The following is a 14,673-nucleotide window of genomic DNA, read 5'->3' as shown; positions in this document are numbered from 1 at the left end:
AGGCTACCCCTTGCTACATTTCCTTTCAGGAGCTCAAAATCAGCACAGATTGCCTTGTAGATTTTTCAGTTAATGCATGGTAAGGTTACGTGCCATTTATCTGTATTTATAAGGAAAATACAAAAGCATAGGCTTATTATTCAATCTGACCAGAGAGACTATTATATAAGTGGAGAAAGAAAAAAAAGCACTGGTCCAGGCCCATGGGTTGCATAAGAGGACCAGTGTGAGAAGTCTTTCTGAGATTGACGAGGCCTCCAAGAATGTACCAAGTCAGACACAGGATAAAGTGACATGTCTGGCATTGCATCAGAGTCAAGAGTGTTCAGAGAGGACTTCACATCCCCGCAAGCTACAACTAACAGAGTTTCACGGAAACATCCAGGTAGCCAGGCTGCTGACTGGAGCGTTAGGCTCACTTAAAATTTACCCCCATATTTTGTTTATCCTATTAAAACTAGAAACTGCTTATCCTGATAGTACCACTGTTTTACGTTTGTAATGTACAGTCAGATAGACAACAAAAATCTAGAGTAATCTGAAGATTTCTAACTGATGTCAGAAATAATGGTAATAATACACATTACTGTACATTTGATGATCTGCATTAATTCAAAGAAAATGGCCACTTTCAAGTACAGATGAAGAGAAAATGAATGGCGCTTGTCAAAAACAAAGCATCTTTCAAACTTTTAGGCCAAAATTATAAATAAGAAATTCTTTCTCTCCCTTGGCACAGTACTATGTTCATTATCAAAAGCAGAGAAAAAGAATCTACCATCATCATCCAGTTAAAAAAAATTAAATGGATGAAACGCCATCATTACAAACAGCTCAACCCCCATTAATCGACATCACCACCATCAAAATCGTTTTCTTTCTCTTTCTTATCCCATCTAAACATCACATCCCACGGCATCAATACTGACACTTGCGAAACAGTCCATCTGATAGTGTTAAACGACATTGGCATCGCTATGCGGTAAAAAGCTGAACGTCCGAAACTAAGGCACCTTGACAGTCATTAGCAGGAGGTCTCACTTCTAAAAGAGTGATCTTTGAATAAAAGGCAATTTAGTGATAAAAACATAGTTAAGGCTCATGGAGAAGTTTGTGCTTCTACTACAACAAACAGGGTTTGATTCCAGAATACTTTACTTTTCTGAGTAATATAAGCTCACCAATGGCACATACAGTACATACAAGACAAAGTGTATTTGACTGAGAGTACTTGTAATATTGCCTCACAAATGTCTTTGCTACAGTAAATCCTTGGCCATACTAGATAAAATGAAAGCATGATGTGTGAATTTTTTTAAAAGGTGCTTTAGCTTGTTTACCCATTAGCCTAAAACTGGGTCCTCAGTAGGTGAGGGACCTTGCCAGTTTCCCTTTCATACATCCATAGCTCTGTGAAACCACAACATGATTGTTTAACTGAAGCCAAGCAATTTTCATTTAAGACAGGGAACCAAAAAAGAAAAAAAAGTTTGTTTTTTTAAGTCCATGTTACATTTTGGTGGGATACAAAAACAGACAACATAGTATTCTATGTGATTGACATTCATTAATTTCCCCCTACTTGGGTGTTCGAGGTATCCTCACATTCAAGAAATGAGGGCTTAAAGGACAGCACTGACATTTAAGCAAATCAGCTCATGTTCAACTGCTTATTGTTTATATTACATGTTAGCAGACACCTGTGAGAATCTTTCTACCTACAACAAAAGAAGCTAAAGCTTCAAATACACAGAATGAGTTTCTAATATTATCAAATTTCTATCATCCCACATTTGTAAAACGTCTTATGCTGGTGACGGCAAATGACAAAATTTTGTCATTTGTCACAATTTGATATTTGGCACACTAGACAGAACGTCTTTCCACTCATGTAAGGAGTTCTATGTACAACACCACACCAACAAAGAGAAACACTTATCAGCTTATAAAAACATCTCACATCTCGTGCCTCAACAAGGCACCCAGGCAAGGAGAAAAGGCTACAACTGTTGCAATACTTTGTACGTAACAGCTTCAAGTTACACTGCACATCTGCTTGTCGATACCACTGAATTCCCACAAGGCCAGAGTTATGTTTTTATTCTCCACCCTGATTTGGAATGGATGTTCAGTTCCCTTGGCTCTTGTTGAGGGCTAGGGAGAAATTCTGCTCTGCCGTCTTCCCCTCAGAAGGACCAAACCAAAAACCTCTGAACGCATTTACTGCATGTGAAACTAGTGAAACATGGTCACTGATCAAAATGTCAGAGCTGTTCTTTAACATGATATTTATATATATATATATATATATATATATATATATATATATATATATATATATATATATATATATATATAAATCTAAGGAGCTGCTGTGCTGAAATCTAGTCATCCAGAAAAGTCTCTCAATTAAAAATCAGAGATACTGAACTGTTAATCCGGACTGTTCATTTAAACAGGGCATCCCTCTACCTTGCCTTTTAAGTGGAAAAATAAAAGAGTTAGAAAAAGAAGGAATAACACACATTCGAGTGTTAAAAATCAATAAAATCTTTTTTTTTTTTTTTTTCTTTTTTAAATGTGTGCATGATAAAGCAGTCCTTCACAGTTCCATCGGCCATACCAGGTTTCATTCAACTCGTTTTCTCTTCTGTCAAACATCCTGCGAATGGAATTCTGGGTAGGTGATGAGGACCGAGCCGGTGGCTGATCCTGTTAGCGGGGAAGTGGCGCTATGAACCCACCAGCCTCCCTGGCCCCATAGTGAAAGCTGCTCCACATATCACGCTAGCTGCTAGTCCTCTGCTGTTTGAGTACAGCATACACGTCATCCACTTTACTCAGTCTCTCAAAAAACGGGATCAGATCCAGCAGCTCGGTGTCGGACATGTCGTCAAACCAGGAGGCTACTGGTACCTACAGGCGATGAAGCAATGGCATGTGTTAAAGACAAGCTAGGGTAAAATGCTTCTGTTAACTAAGCAAGTATATACATGGTCACAAAAATCAGCAAGGAAGGCTAAAGGGTATGTCTACACTGGTCTCGCAGGATCAGATCTTGTACCAAGGACAGCTGGGGACAACCATGAGAAATTGTGGGCGAATAGTGGGACAGAGTCTAGACTTAGGTTGGGGAGAAATCTGTGAAATTTCTAAACCAATTCAACATCTTGTGAAAGTGGACAACAAGAGAAAGACAGACAACAAGCCTAAAGCCTGTCGGATGTAGAGTAAGTTAGCATGGCTGAAAGTACCCAGGGCAAAACAGTTCTGTTAGCTAGTGATAGCATTCCGCTACCTAGCTTGTTATTATTGTGTTATTGGTGGTACTCCAGACATTAGAAGAGCACAGACTAGAGGAATTTGGGGGCAGGTTTGGTTTTAGAGGAGGCAAACCCTGTTGGATGGTGGGGATTTCACAGAATATGAGATCACACCTGGCCCCACAACACTTTGTCCACATTTGTGTCTCTTAGGTTATACATCTCCAGATACTATGTATTGCTTTTCACTTCCACTGGCTGCATGATTTGTTAAGTCATTCTGGATAAAAGCATCTGCCGAATGACTAAATGTTAAACGTAAAAATATGTAAATGTTTTTATAAATATACTACTAATAATCAAATGAAACAAAATGTTTGGGGACGTACAGCATTGTCTGGGTGGAAGATGTATGATGCTGGTGAATTATCCACGATGATGACTTTATTGAGGTCCCTGCCCAAACGGCTTAGATCCTTGACATAGTTTCCACGATGGAACACGCAGGACTCCCGAAAGAGACGGCAGCGGAAGGCACCCCACTTATCCAGCAGGTCTGAGACTGGGTCTGCATACTGCAAACAGAGGAAGAGCCAAAAACAGTAAATACAGAATTCACATCTTTTAGCTTTTGTGCTTAACAAAAATTGTTTTTTTTTGTTGTTGTTTTTTTTTTTTAATAGAACAGTCAGGCTAAAAAAATCCTATTTCCCTGTAACTCCAAAAGTTGTTAATCAGTCTATTTTCATAAACAGCACATGATATTGCTATTGAAGAGTAAGGATATTGGGATGATATTAACAAAAATTGCTGGATCATATATTGGAGGGAACAACAAAAAGAAGCTTTGGCTTCTAATATATAGAAAGGGTTCTCTGCTGATACCAAGTCTCAATCATAGCACATTTAAAAAAAAACTGTTTTACTGGTGACCTAATAATTATGATTCTACTGGGTTAAAAAAGTTGCTAGTTTTCAGTCTGTTGCCAGAGAAGTTCTGCCACATTTATGACCCCACTTAGTAATGCGTGTAGAACTGAAGTTTACTCTGCGCTACTATGTTTCTATCACTGTATAAAACATGCACAATGATTCCTTTATAGTTGGATGCAACATGTTTTCCCTCCAGAGTGAGCACATGATCTCATTCAGAGCACAAAACCAATTGGTACGCAATTATTGATTTGTTTTCCTTGTGTTTCCTGTTCAAAAAGGTAGTTAACACAAACTGAATAAAAATCTAAGAATCATGTTTTCTGCATATCAAATAAATGCAACTATAGCACTAAGAAATCAAGTTGTAAATGAAAGAAAAGATAAACTGGGAGAATTTTTTTTTTGTGTCAGTCTAAAAGACTTAATCCAAGTGTTGAAATTAAAAAAGCTCATATTAAAGGTGCAGTAGTTTTCAAAGGAAAAAAAAAATCAATATTTCAATATCACATAAAAAGTTTTCAAATATTTCAAAAAGTTCACAGAATACCAATTATTATTTACCAATAATTATTTTTAAATCTATTATTTTAATCAAGTTTTTCATTTCCATTTCCCAAGTCTTTTTAACATTAAACTTGAATTATCTTTGCATCTTCTCATTTGTAAAGCACTGTGAATAACCGCAGTGTATGAAAGATGCAATATAAATAAACTTGCTTTGCCTGAATGTAAGCTTCTGTTACATTAGCCTCATCGCTCCAAGTCAAAACTAAATAACATTTAGATGAAACATTTCTTGGTTGATCGTCTACATTCAGGGTAACAGGAAAACAAACAAATCTCACTTTTCAACAAACTATTTCTTTAAAGCTTAACACTCTTACGCAGAACACAGAAGTGTAGAAGTTTAAAATTAGAAGTCTTTACCTTGGCTAAGCTTGCAGTGAATAACACGCATTCAAATAATTCACCCATCCGTTTCAAGAACTCATCAACATGAGGTCGCTTTAGCACATACACCTGGGACCAGGAAGAAACCAAAACATGTGTTAGACAATACGGAAATCTTCATCACCAAACCTCATTACCAAAATCTTTCAGCTAGCAAGACTGAGCCAATTCCAAAGGAAAAACCGGGCATGAAACCAGATCAGTTTAATATGTCCTTAAACACAATTCCTGCGCATAGCAGATGAGCAAATAAACAGGCTGGACGTTACTCTTCATCGTGGTATGGCTCTCCAGTCCAAAAGCCGTTTTATGGACGTGTCAAACGATACACACACATTTAAGATATCTCGTAAAATGGATCGATTTACACAGGCATCTGGGTCAGCAAAACCAACTAATGAAGCCAGTGGTCTCGTTCCTGAACCAAGTCATCCCGAATAGGCTTTCCCGACATCACAAGCCTATCCTGGATTACTTGAACCAGGCCAAAGCCATGGTGAGTAAGACGCCTTCAACGTTGCGTTCGCTGGACTGGGGCTGGATCTGCCCTTTAAAGGGCCCTGATGTTGAGCTGCCAGGGCCGTGAGTGGGGGATGAGCCCACAGACAGATTGATGGGCATGGAGTTCTGAGAAGCCAGTCAGGCTTGCAACGTTTTGTCAGCGCATGGAAATAGCCCCCTGCTGCTCAGAGCCATCAACGGTGACGGCTATGATGCTGTCAGGTAGCGCACCAGTGTGAGACACAGTACATACACACTGCAAAAACTAAACACTGAGGAATGAAGACACACTTCATGGAACACAGCCATTACAAATAAGACAGAGTAACACTAGCATGTGGAACAGTTACGAGAGACAGTGCTACTTTATCTCTGCATATACATATAAAATAAATGCACCAAAACCTGGTAAAGAAACACAGCTTGCTCACCTGGTGTACAGCCCCATCAATTTCCACTGGAATGATAAAATCAGCATTGTTCACTGGCTGTAAAGAGCAAAAATAAAAGGAAATCCAACTCAGAACACGGGTCAAATGAACATAATGTAAACATATAGATTAGGGAACAACTGATGTGACAATTCTATGGCCAATACTGACATTGACATTGAAAAAAAGAATAATATCCAATCCAGTGCAATTTTAGTTGTTAGATTTTAAGGATATGTTATACAGATTATATTATATACTATATTGATTATATTGACTAACATGACCATTATGTGATATAATCAGTATAAATATTGTAGAACTGGGGCTAGAACTATTCATAATCATCTATTTATCAATTTAATTAGTTCTCTTCATAGAACAGGTTTTTTACATTATAACATGTTATTCTCTTGCTAAAGGTTAGTTAAAATTCTAATGTTTCTGTCACTTTAACCACTACAGTGTGTTGTATTCAGATTCTCTTGGCTTTAATCAGCCTACACTGCTGTCATATTGGAGTTGGGCAATATGCCAATATTTACTGTCATTTTAAATTGTCACAGTATATCACAACGTGCCTTTCTGAGCATTTTCTGGATATCACTTGAACAAAAAAGAACAACTGCATGTTTCATTACAAAGAAAGCATAGTTAGCCTTGTTTAACTGAAATCAGTTTAATCATGTATTTGAAATGTCGAATAAAAATCAGTTGTACCCAGCTTTTGACAGTATTTGTGCCACTATGTCTTTTTTAACCTGTACAAATGTATGTCAGAAAAAATACATTTCAAGACATATCGTGTTATGAAACTGTAAGCATCATGATATATTCTGGCCATATCGCCCACCCCTATGCCATGCGGGTAAATAGTCAATGTCTCATATTAGATTCTCCAGTGACACACAATGCTGCAACCGAAGACAGTAGCTCATTTCTGTCATGTTACCAACAACATTTTCACATACAGCGATAAGCCCTTGGGTCACCACGTTTGGGAGATGATATAATCGTAACTATATATTGGTCGGGTCTAAAATAGATATATTTTTAACCAGTGAATACATGTCATCCTTTAAACCAGAAATGAGCCTCAGGCAATTAAACCTGTCCGAGCAGCAAAGACTCTTGTTCAAATCTGGCGATCTACTAATATTAGCCCATATACATTGCATCTAAACAGCTTGCTGGACATTAATATTTGAAGATCAGCCAATCTGTGGATAGATATCTGTGTGAAACCCACACCCTCAATCTGCAGTATATTATGGCCTCGGTAAACACTGAGGTGCGGTGTGTTTATAATATATAGCTGCACGTGAGCACACTGCTGGCTCCACACGAGTCCTCAATCATTTGGAGTTTACTGGACCTGACAGTCTCATAACCAGTCAGATACACTCAGAGCCCTCAAAACGCGCATCTCATATGTTAATCATAAGCCTGTGCTATTGAGAAGGAGTAGGACACCATGACCTACATTCATAGACTGTGAAGTAACATTTAGCGAGCCAGCCTCAAACAAAAAGAGGAAAAAACTCACTGACATCACCCTAAAAAAGACAAACGTACAAGCTAAACGTGAACTGTGGTAAAAGAAGTGTTGCTGGGAAAACTGTCTTGATTGTCATCGGTGACACAATGCTAGTGTGACTGCTGACACTCTGACATTATCCACGAAAAAACAACATTCCACTTCCGTCTGTTTTCCATTATGCCTCACATAACCGCTTGCTGATGTAATGTACTTCAACTCAGCTGAGGGGAAAAAAAATCTCCCATAAACAGACAAATCAGGCTGGCTGGATGTCCAAACTCCATGAATGTTACTATTGATTTATTTAGTTTGGTGTTCTTTATTTATTTATTTATTTATTTATTTTTCAATAAAAATATTAAGGCTGCAACAAATCTTCAATAAATATTGAAAGTTCTACACAAAGTTCCACAGCATAACAAATGTTTATTAGGCTAAGTGCTAACTGGGAGCACACAGTTCCTTTACAACACGATTTACCGCAATTTTGGTTCCTAGCTAGCACTGTCGCTAGCGTGAACGGTTAGCTACCTAGCATGTTGTTAGGATTTATTACTGAGAATAAATAAGAGTCTGCCGGCTAGTTAAGTGTCCAGAGATGTAGGAAAATGATTAAGACCGCAGCAGGTGCTCTGGAATAAAATGGTTTTGAGTGACTTAAAAATGTTCACCCCTCCCCTGTTCACCCTTATAGCAACAGGATACTGGACCGCTGTCGGCTCGCTGATAGCAAAGCTGGCGGTCCACCGGCGGTCTGCTCAGTGGTTTCCGGGCAGCCCACCGGTGTTTAACCAGAGTACTGGACAAAATTTCACTTATCAGTGCTCATTTTCCACTCTAATTTACCTATTCTTTCTTCCTTCCTTTATTTAGTTACACTTAAAGATACTTTAAGATAGACTTAATTTAGTAAATCATTTTAATCCAGCTCAGTATCAGCAACATTTCAACAAAATCATTTTATAGTGAATGTTTTCTCTCAGTTGTTTGTAGTATTTGTCTAAGTTAAGGGGACTGGGTGGTCCAGCAGTGGCATACAGTGAGTGGGGTGCTGACCTTAACCAGCTAGTGGAATGCTTGCGTTCACCAAAAAGTTTTCATTTTTAAGATGATGGCTATTCAATCTTGTATTATTAAGTTTTATTAAAAAGCGAATCAAGTAAATAAACAATATTTGTGCAATACACTGTAAAAAGTGGCTCGTCAGATATACCTAAAACCTACTTCATGTGGAAACAAGTAAATGAACTAGGTTTATTCCATTTGAATAAATACTTAGATTCTTTCCATCAATGTAGTACAGTAAGTTTAATAAAATTAGTTTTTTAGGAAGATCTGATGAGCTACTTTTTATAGTATATAATGCAAAATAATAAGAATAAGAAGAAGAAGAAGAAGACGACAAAAATGAAAGCAACATGAATAATATTTTTTTCAATTATTAAAGTGAAACGTATTGTGCTTTTCTTAAAAATAATATTTCAAGGAATATTCAAAAACTAAAATATAAATGAGCTGCAGCCCAAAGAATATACATATCAACGCATGACACGGAGAGCATGAGCATGAAAATGAGGAGTGAACACATGTCAAACCAATCAGACTTTACTGATTCAGATAATATTGACAATTCCAATTCCAAACATTCTCGTTTAATGAGCAGATGTGTAAACGTCCTTTAAGGTTTGTGACAGATCAAGTATCGCTTGGAACATCATTCATGCACATATGGCGCTGTCCCTACATGCAGCACTTAAATGATCAAGTGTCTGTTATTTGACCAGCACCAAGTCCTTACTGGGGACCTTAGTGATTTTTGAACTGTGCCCTCTGCTGTGCCCCTTGGTCGCCAAATATGCTGTGTTGCTACGCAGGACGTAGCTGGTGTTGCTTCACAAAGTTGCCCATTTGCGTTGTACACGTTCCTCACATTATTTGTTTGCCAAAACAAAATCATATGACTACAGACACAGCAATTATGTAATGCTGTGAAACTGATCAACTCCTTCATGTTTGAATTACGTTTGGCAAACTTTGGTATCGGATGTCTGGACATAACATTCAAGTCAAGTGGATCCCATAGCCATGATGCACGCTTTATTACTTCACCATACTACAAACAAGCCATACTGACTTGTGATCACCTGCTGACACTGATGAGGTATGGCTGGAAAGGAATATCTTCAGCTTACCTTGAATGAACTGTGCACTAGTGTTTCATCCAGATCGATCACTACACAGATCTTTCCTGCATCTTGAGATTTTATCTGCGGTAGAAGCGGCTTGGCTGGCACCTGTGAACCGACAAATCGGATGGCCTGATCAGTGAAGAGATTTATAGGATAACATACCGTCCAACGAACCAATTCTACAGTTTTACCACAAAAATTGGATTGGTGCATGAAATACAATACAAGTAAAAGTCAAGCGGTTAAAAAAATAAACACAGCAAGTTTTCAAAAGCATTAAAGTGAAATTAGGTCATCATCATCATACAGTATAAGTGGAATACAGCAGACCTGCTGTGCCAGAGGAAAAAAATATCTAGTTTTATGAGCGAGTGATTAAGTTATGGAGGTGAGTAACCATGAGGGGGCATATGAGAGCACTTTGACTGGGTGCATTCCGCAGCCAGATCGTGTGACTGTGTGCTGCAGGGGTGGGATTACAAGGCTGTGGGCTAGTCGGCTCTTGATCAAAAAGCACCAAGTGCGTACAGGGCTGATGATTGAAACAAAACACAGGGCCTAAGAATGAAAACGTCTCCTACCAAATATTAGCTCACAGAAAACAGCAGATATTTGTCCAAGGTTAATACTGAGTTGGGATGGGGCAGAGCAGATCATGTCTTTCAAAGCTGCTGACTTAAATAAGAAGCCATATGGCATGGAACAAGAGCCCCGACGTGGGCTGCTGCTTTCCCTATTTAAGTTTTGTTGCTGCTTTCCATATTTACTTTTTGTTGCCATCGAAGTTCAGCTAAAGTCACCACACAGCTGCATCAGAAGTTTAAAGCTGTTTAACAGCAGACCAACAGATTTGAACAAATCAAATACAACTATGAATGCAAACTTTTGTGGTATTACAGGCCAAATCCGTGCATTTGTAGCATCTTTCTTACATAACAAGCTTTGATATCCTAAATGACATCAGTTAAAATGAAGCAGTGCTTTGTAATCACTACCTTGTTTACATGAGACTTCTAAGCAGTGTACCTGATCAACAGACGGCACACAGAATTCACAATCACAGGACTCTGGGAACTCATCGTCAGATGCCTCACTGTCCTCAGAGGGCTCCTCTTCTTCATTGTCTGCCTTTTGCTGACTGGCTGGCTTAAAAGCTGTACTATCCTCACTATGCTCTGTTGTTTCACATCTTGAGACTTGGTGTATTAAGTCTTCTAACTTTTCACTGCATTTGCTTTGTGCTGGGAAATAATCTTCTGTTTCAGTTTCACCACAAGGCTCCATAAGCTCCTCATTTTCATTTGACTGCACCTCAATTCCATTTTCCATTATCAATAGTTCTTGATCTCCATTTTGCACATTCTCCTTCTCATTTAACAAGGTGGGCTCTTCAATGTATATCGCTACTTCTTCAAAGCCAAATATAGAGGCCTCATCATCTTCAGATGTTTCTATCTCTCCACAGCATGGTCCATGAGCCCCTTCCACTTCATCAATGGCTTCATACACTTCACAGTTTTCATTCACTGTGGTTTCGTCAGTCAAATCAAGCTGGTGTGTTTCATTTTCATTTTCTTCACATATTTTTTCAGGAATGGGGTCTTGTGTAACTTCCTCTGTTAAATGTTCAGATACCTTATTTTCTGCAGTATTTATCTTTTCAGAATGTATTTCACAGGTGTCGATTTCATGGTCATGACACATACATTCAAGAGAACATGGATCCAAGGCATCTTCTGACAAAGTCTCATAGGTGTCTTCAACCTTACTGGGAAGTCCATGAGCTTCATCTTCATCTCTACTGCAGTTCTCCAATATAGTGGTATCTCCTGATGAAGCCTTGCAAGTGTCTTCAGCTTCACTGGGAAGTCCATCGGCTTCACCTTCAACTTCCTCATAGGGTTCACTGACCTCTGTTTCTTCAGAGAGTTCACTGCCCCAGCCTTCTACACCATATGGTGTGGTGCCCTCAGCATTAAGATTAAGACTGTAACTCTCACCCTGACCAGCCTCTGTGCATTCAGTGCAGGGTTCATGACCTTCACCGTTCTCTACAGACAGTCCTGAAGACAGAGCTTCTGCGTAAGTTTTATAGACTTCGTTTCCAATTACTTTTTGTTCAGAGCAAGATGTGTGGATTTCTTCATATGTATCTACCATGTCATGTCCATATAGTTCACAAGCATCATGACCATCACACAGCTCATATGACTCTTCACTGTGAACAGTATAATGTTCATAAGCTTCATCTTCCTCACAGAAATTCTGTAAAGCTTTGCTGTCATCAGAATGATCAGGATAGATTTCAAAAGTCTCTGGCTCATCAGCAAAACTTTTAAATGATTCATCTGTTTCAGAGCTGCTTTGGCTTTTGCTATCAATACAGTCAGCATACTCTTCCTCGCTAGATTCATCTAGAGACCCTGCTTTAACAACTGATTCTTTGGCTCTGCTCTCCTCAGAGCCAAGTTCAAGAGCTCCTGCCTTAAAGCCACAAAGTTTGAAGAGCTGAGTGGGTTCATCATAATGAAACTGCCCTTTTTCTCTCCTTTCACACACCCCACAGAGTGTCCTCTGCTCAGCGGAGCCATCTGAGGCTTCAATTACAGGTTCAGAATCATCATTACTCTCACTGGTGATTAACTCGTCATTTGGCTCAGTGATTGCAACACTGAGGTCTGCATGGTTTCCGAAGGTATTTTGTTGACAGTGATCATCAAGAAACTGAGAGAGCCAACGTGCCTCAAAGGTTTCCATCGATCCAAAAAACATGGTATCACAATCTGAGTCTTTTCTAACTTGGTTGTTTTCCATGGGAGGGTTTTCTTTGGGGAGTTCAGAGGTGTGAAATACGGAACACTGTGTTCCAGAACTCTCACACAATTCCAGACACTTTCCGCTTTGTTGTGGGTTCTCAGAAGGGTCAGCAGACTCAGAGGGACTGCACTGTTCAGGAATTTTACATTTCTCAAAGTATCTTCCACAACTTGAGCACTGTACTGGCATAATATTGTTTTCAGACAGCTGGTTGTAGTTGAAAAGCTCTTGTTGAGTATAGTTTTCAGTCTGTTCCAAAGTGTGTTCATCAGAAACCTGGCTTTGAGCTGTGCTCTCAAACAAGTTAGTATAGGATCCTGGGGCAATTTCAGGATTTAACTCGCTGTCATCTATGGTTTCTCTTTGTTCAGCAGGTGGCTGCTGATCAAGGGAGCCAGAGAGCCAGGCAGGCTTGATTTCTCTTGAGGCCTGGCACAGTTCGGACAGTTCAAAATGTGTGGTATGGCATTCAGAGGGCATGTTTTGATTGTTAAGCCTGCACTGTTCAAGGTATCCGCAGGGTTGTGAATCCAGATCAAATTCTGTGTTTTTACTGTGTGTGCTGTACCGTTCATACAAATCTGAAACAGTGATTTCCTCAGAACCATCAGAGGTATAGTACTCTTCTGAAGGCCCCTCAAATTCTGCTTCATGTTCATAAAGCGTGTCAAAGTCTGCGGAGACAAGCTCAGGGATTTCAGTATCTACCTGCTTGCAAAGATCAGGCATGACATCCAACAAGGTAAATGGTTCAGTGTCATGTTCAGCGATCTGAGTTTGCTCACTGATTTGAGACTCTATGCTACATTCAAGACGTTTTTCTTCTAAAGAGACAAAAGCTGTGCTTATTGCAAGGGACTCACTGCGCTCCAAGTCATAGTCAAAGAGACTGCTGTTCTCAGAAGAATCAAATCTGTCTTGCACCTCTACTAGCTCTCCATTGAACTGACCATTTTCAGTATAATCTCCATCAGGCTGCATTAGTCCAGAGATGGTCTGGTGCACCATGAAGTCAACAGATTTCTCTGCAGAAATCATCCTGGATTCAGCCGCAACTTCCAAAGACTCTTTAGGATAGCCTTGCTGCGAGACTTTAGAGGGGTCAAAAAGTTCAGCAGGCATGTTTGCTTCAATGCACTTGCTTCTAAAAAAGGTAGAAGACTCCAAGTATTTAGTGATGTTGCTCCTCACAAAGGACTTGCTCTCCCCAAAAGATTTGCACAGCTCAGAGGCTGTCAAACACTCCAGACATTCTGAAACAGGTTTGTTCTCCTCGCAAAGTCTGCAGAGCCCAGCGGGTGGACAAGGGTCCTGTAGGTCTGCCTGCAGAGGGGACTCGTGGGAGAATGTGGATTTGCTGAGCCCACAGGCTGCCTGAGACGACAGCAGCAGTGCACACGTTGACATGACAGAGCCACACTGAGTCCTGCACTCAGCCCGCCTTCAGGAGACGTACCAATTTATTTTAGGGGCTTCAGAGACGTGACAAATAACTCCTGGAATATCAAATCACTATAAAAAGCTGAAGTAAGGCATAAATCTGAAACTGACACCCGAGAGCGTCTTGACCACCTGATCTGCTAGTAGCTGCTAAGTGCCATGTTGTTTTCCAAGAATGGTTTAATTGAATCCTTGGTGGCTTTGTATTTTGTGAGAAAACGCTAACATACAGCTTAAACTATACATAAAAATTATACAGACCGTCTTCTATTAAACTTATTTTAAAAAGCATGGATTAATTATTTGTTTTATTAATATTTGGGCTGGCAGTGGAAAGAGCAGCATGTTAATTTAGTTCACAAATATGACTGATGACCAGCACTGTGATATTTGTGTTATTGGCCATTGAAAATTAGGAAGTAAACAGGAAAAAGCTTGCGCAAAGCACAAATGAGACTTTTGGTTTCCTCACTGACATCTCTGATCATGTGGCCCTCGACTGTGTTAACCACAGGCTGCCCCGTAGCCTCAGATCTGAGCACAGGGAGGGGTGGGGAGACTAAAGAGGGAGAGAAACTTTTGAATAAAACTTAGGGAAAAAAAAA

The 14,673-nt window shown here is 39.5% G+C and overlaps 1 protein-coding gene across 2 annotated transcripts in view; it reads right to left on the bottom strand.

Moving 5' to 3' along the window:
* Positions 1-2,370: 2,370 nt before the first annotated feature.
* The window catches only part of ctdsp1 (CTD (carboxy-terminal domain, RNA polymerase II, polypeptide A) small phosphatase 1), a 30,106-nt gene continuing 17,803 nt past the window's right edge, over positions 2,371-14,673 (bottom strand). The window contains exons 1-6 of one of the 2 annotated variants that reach the window (XM_037539094.1): positions 10,838-14,037; positions 9,815-9,916; positions 6,083-6,139; positions 5,127-5,219; positions 3,653-3,838; positions 2,371-2,916 (exon numbers count right to left, since the gene is read on the bottom strand). In XM_037539094.1, coding sequence (XP_037394991.1) covers positions 2,788-2,916; positions 3,653-3,838; positions 5,127-5,219; positions 6,083-6,139; positions 9,815-9,916; positions 10,838-14,035 — 3,765 coding nt within the window. In that variant the 5' untranslated portion in view covers positions 14,036-14,037 and the 3' untranslated portion in view covers positions 2,371-2,787. Of the gene's footprint in view, positions 2,917-3,652; positions 3,839-5,126; positions 5,220-6,082; positions 6,140-9,814; positions 9,917-10,837; positions 14,038-14,673 lie in introns of those variants that run through there. The other variant, XM_017691536.2, reaches the window with a different exon arrangement.

Source organism: Pygocentrus nattereri, chromosome 6, assembly GCF_015220715.1.
Source record: "Pygocentrus nattereri isolate fPygNat1 chromosome 6, fPygNat1.pri, whole genome shotgun sequence".
NCBI lineage: Eukaryota > Metazoa > Chordata > Actinopteri > Characiformes > Serrasalmidae > Pygocentrus > Pygocentrus nattereri.
The sequence above is the reverse complement of the archived record's forward strand: the minus strand, read 5'-3'. Positions and strand labels throughout refer to the sequence as shown.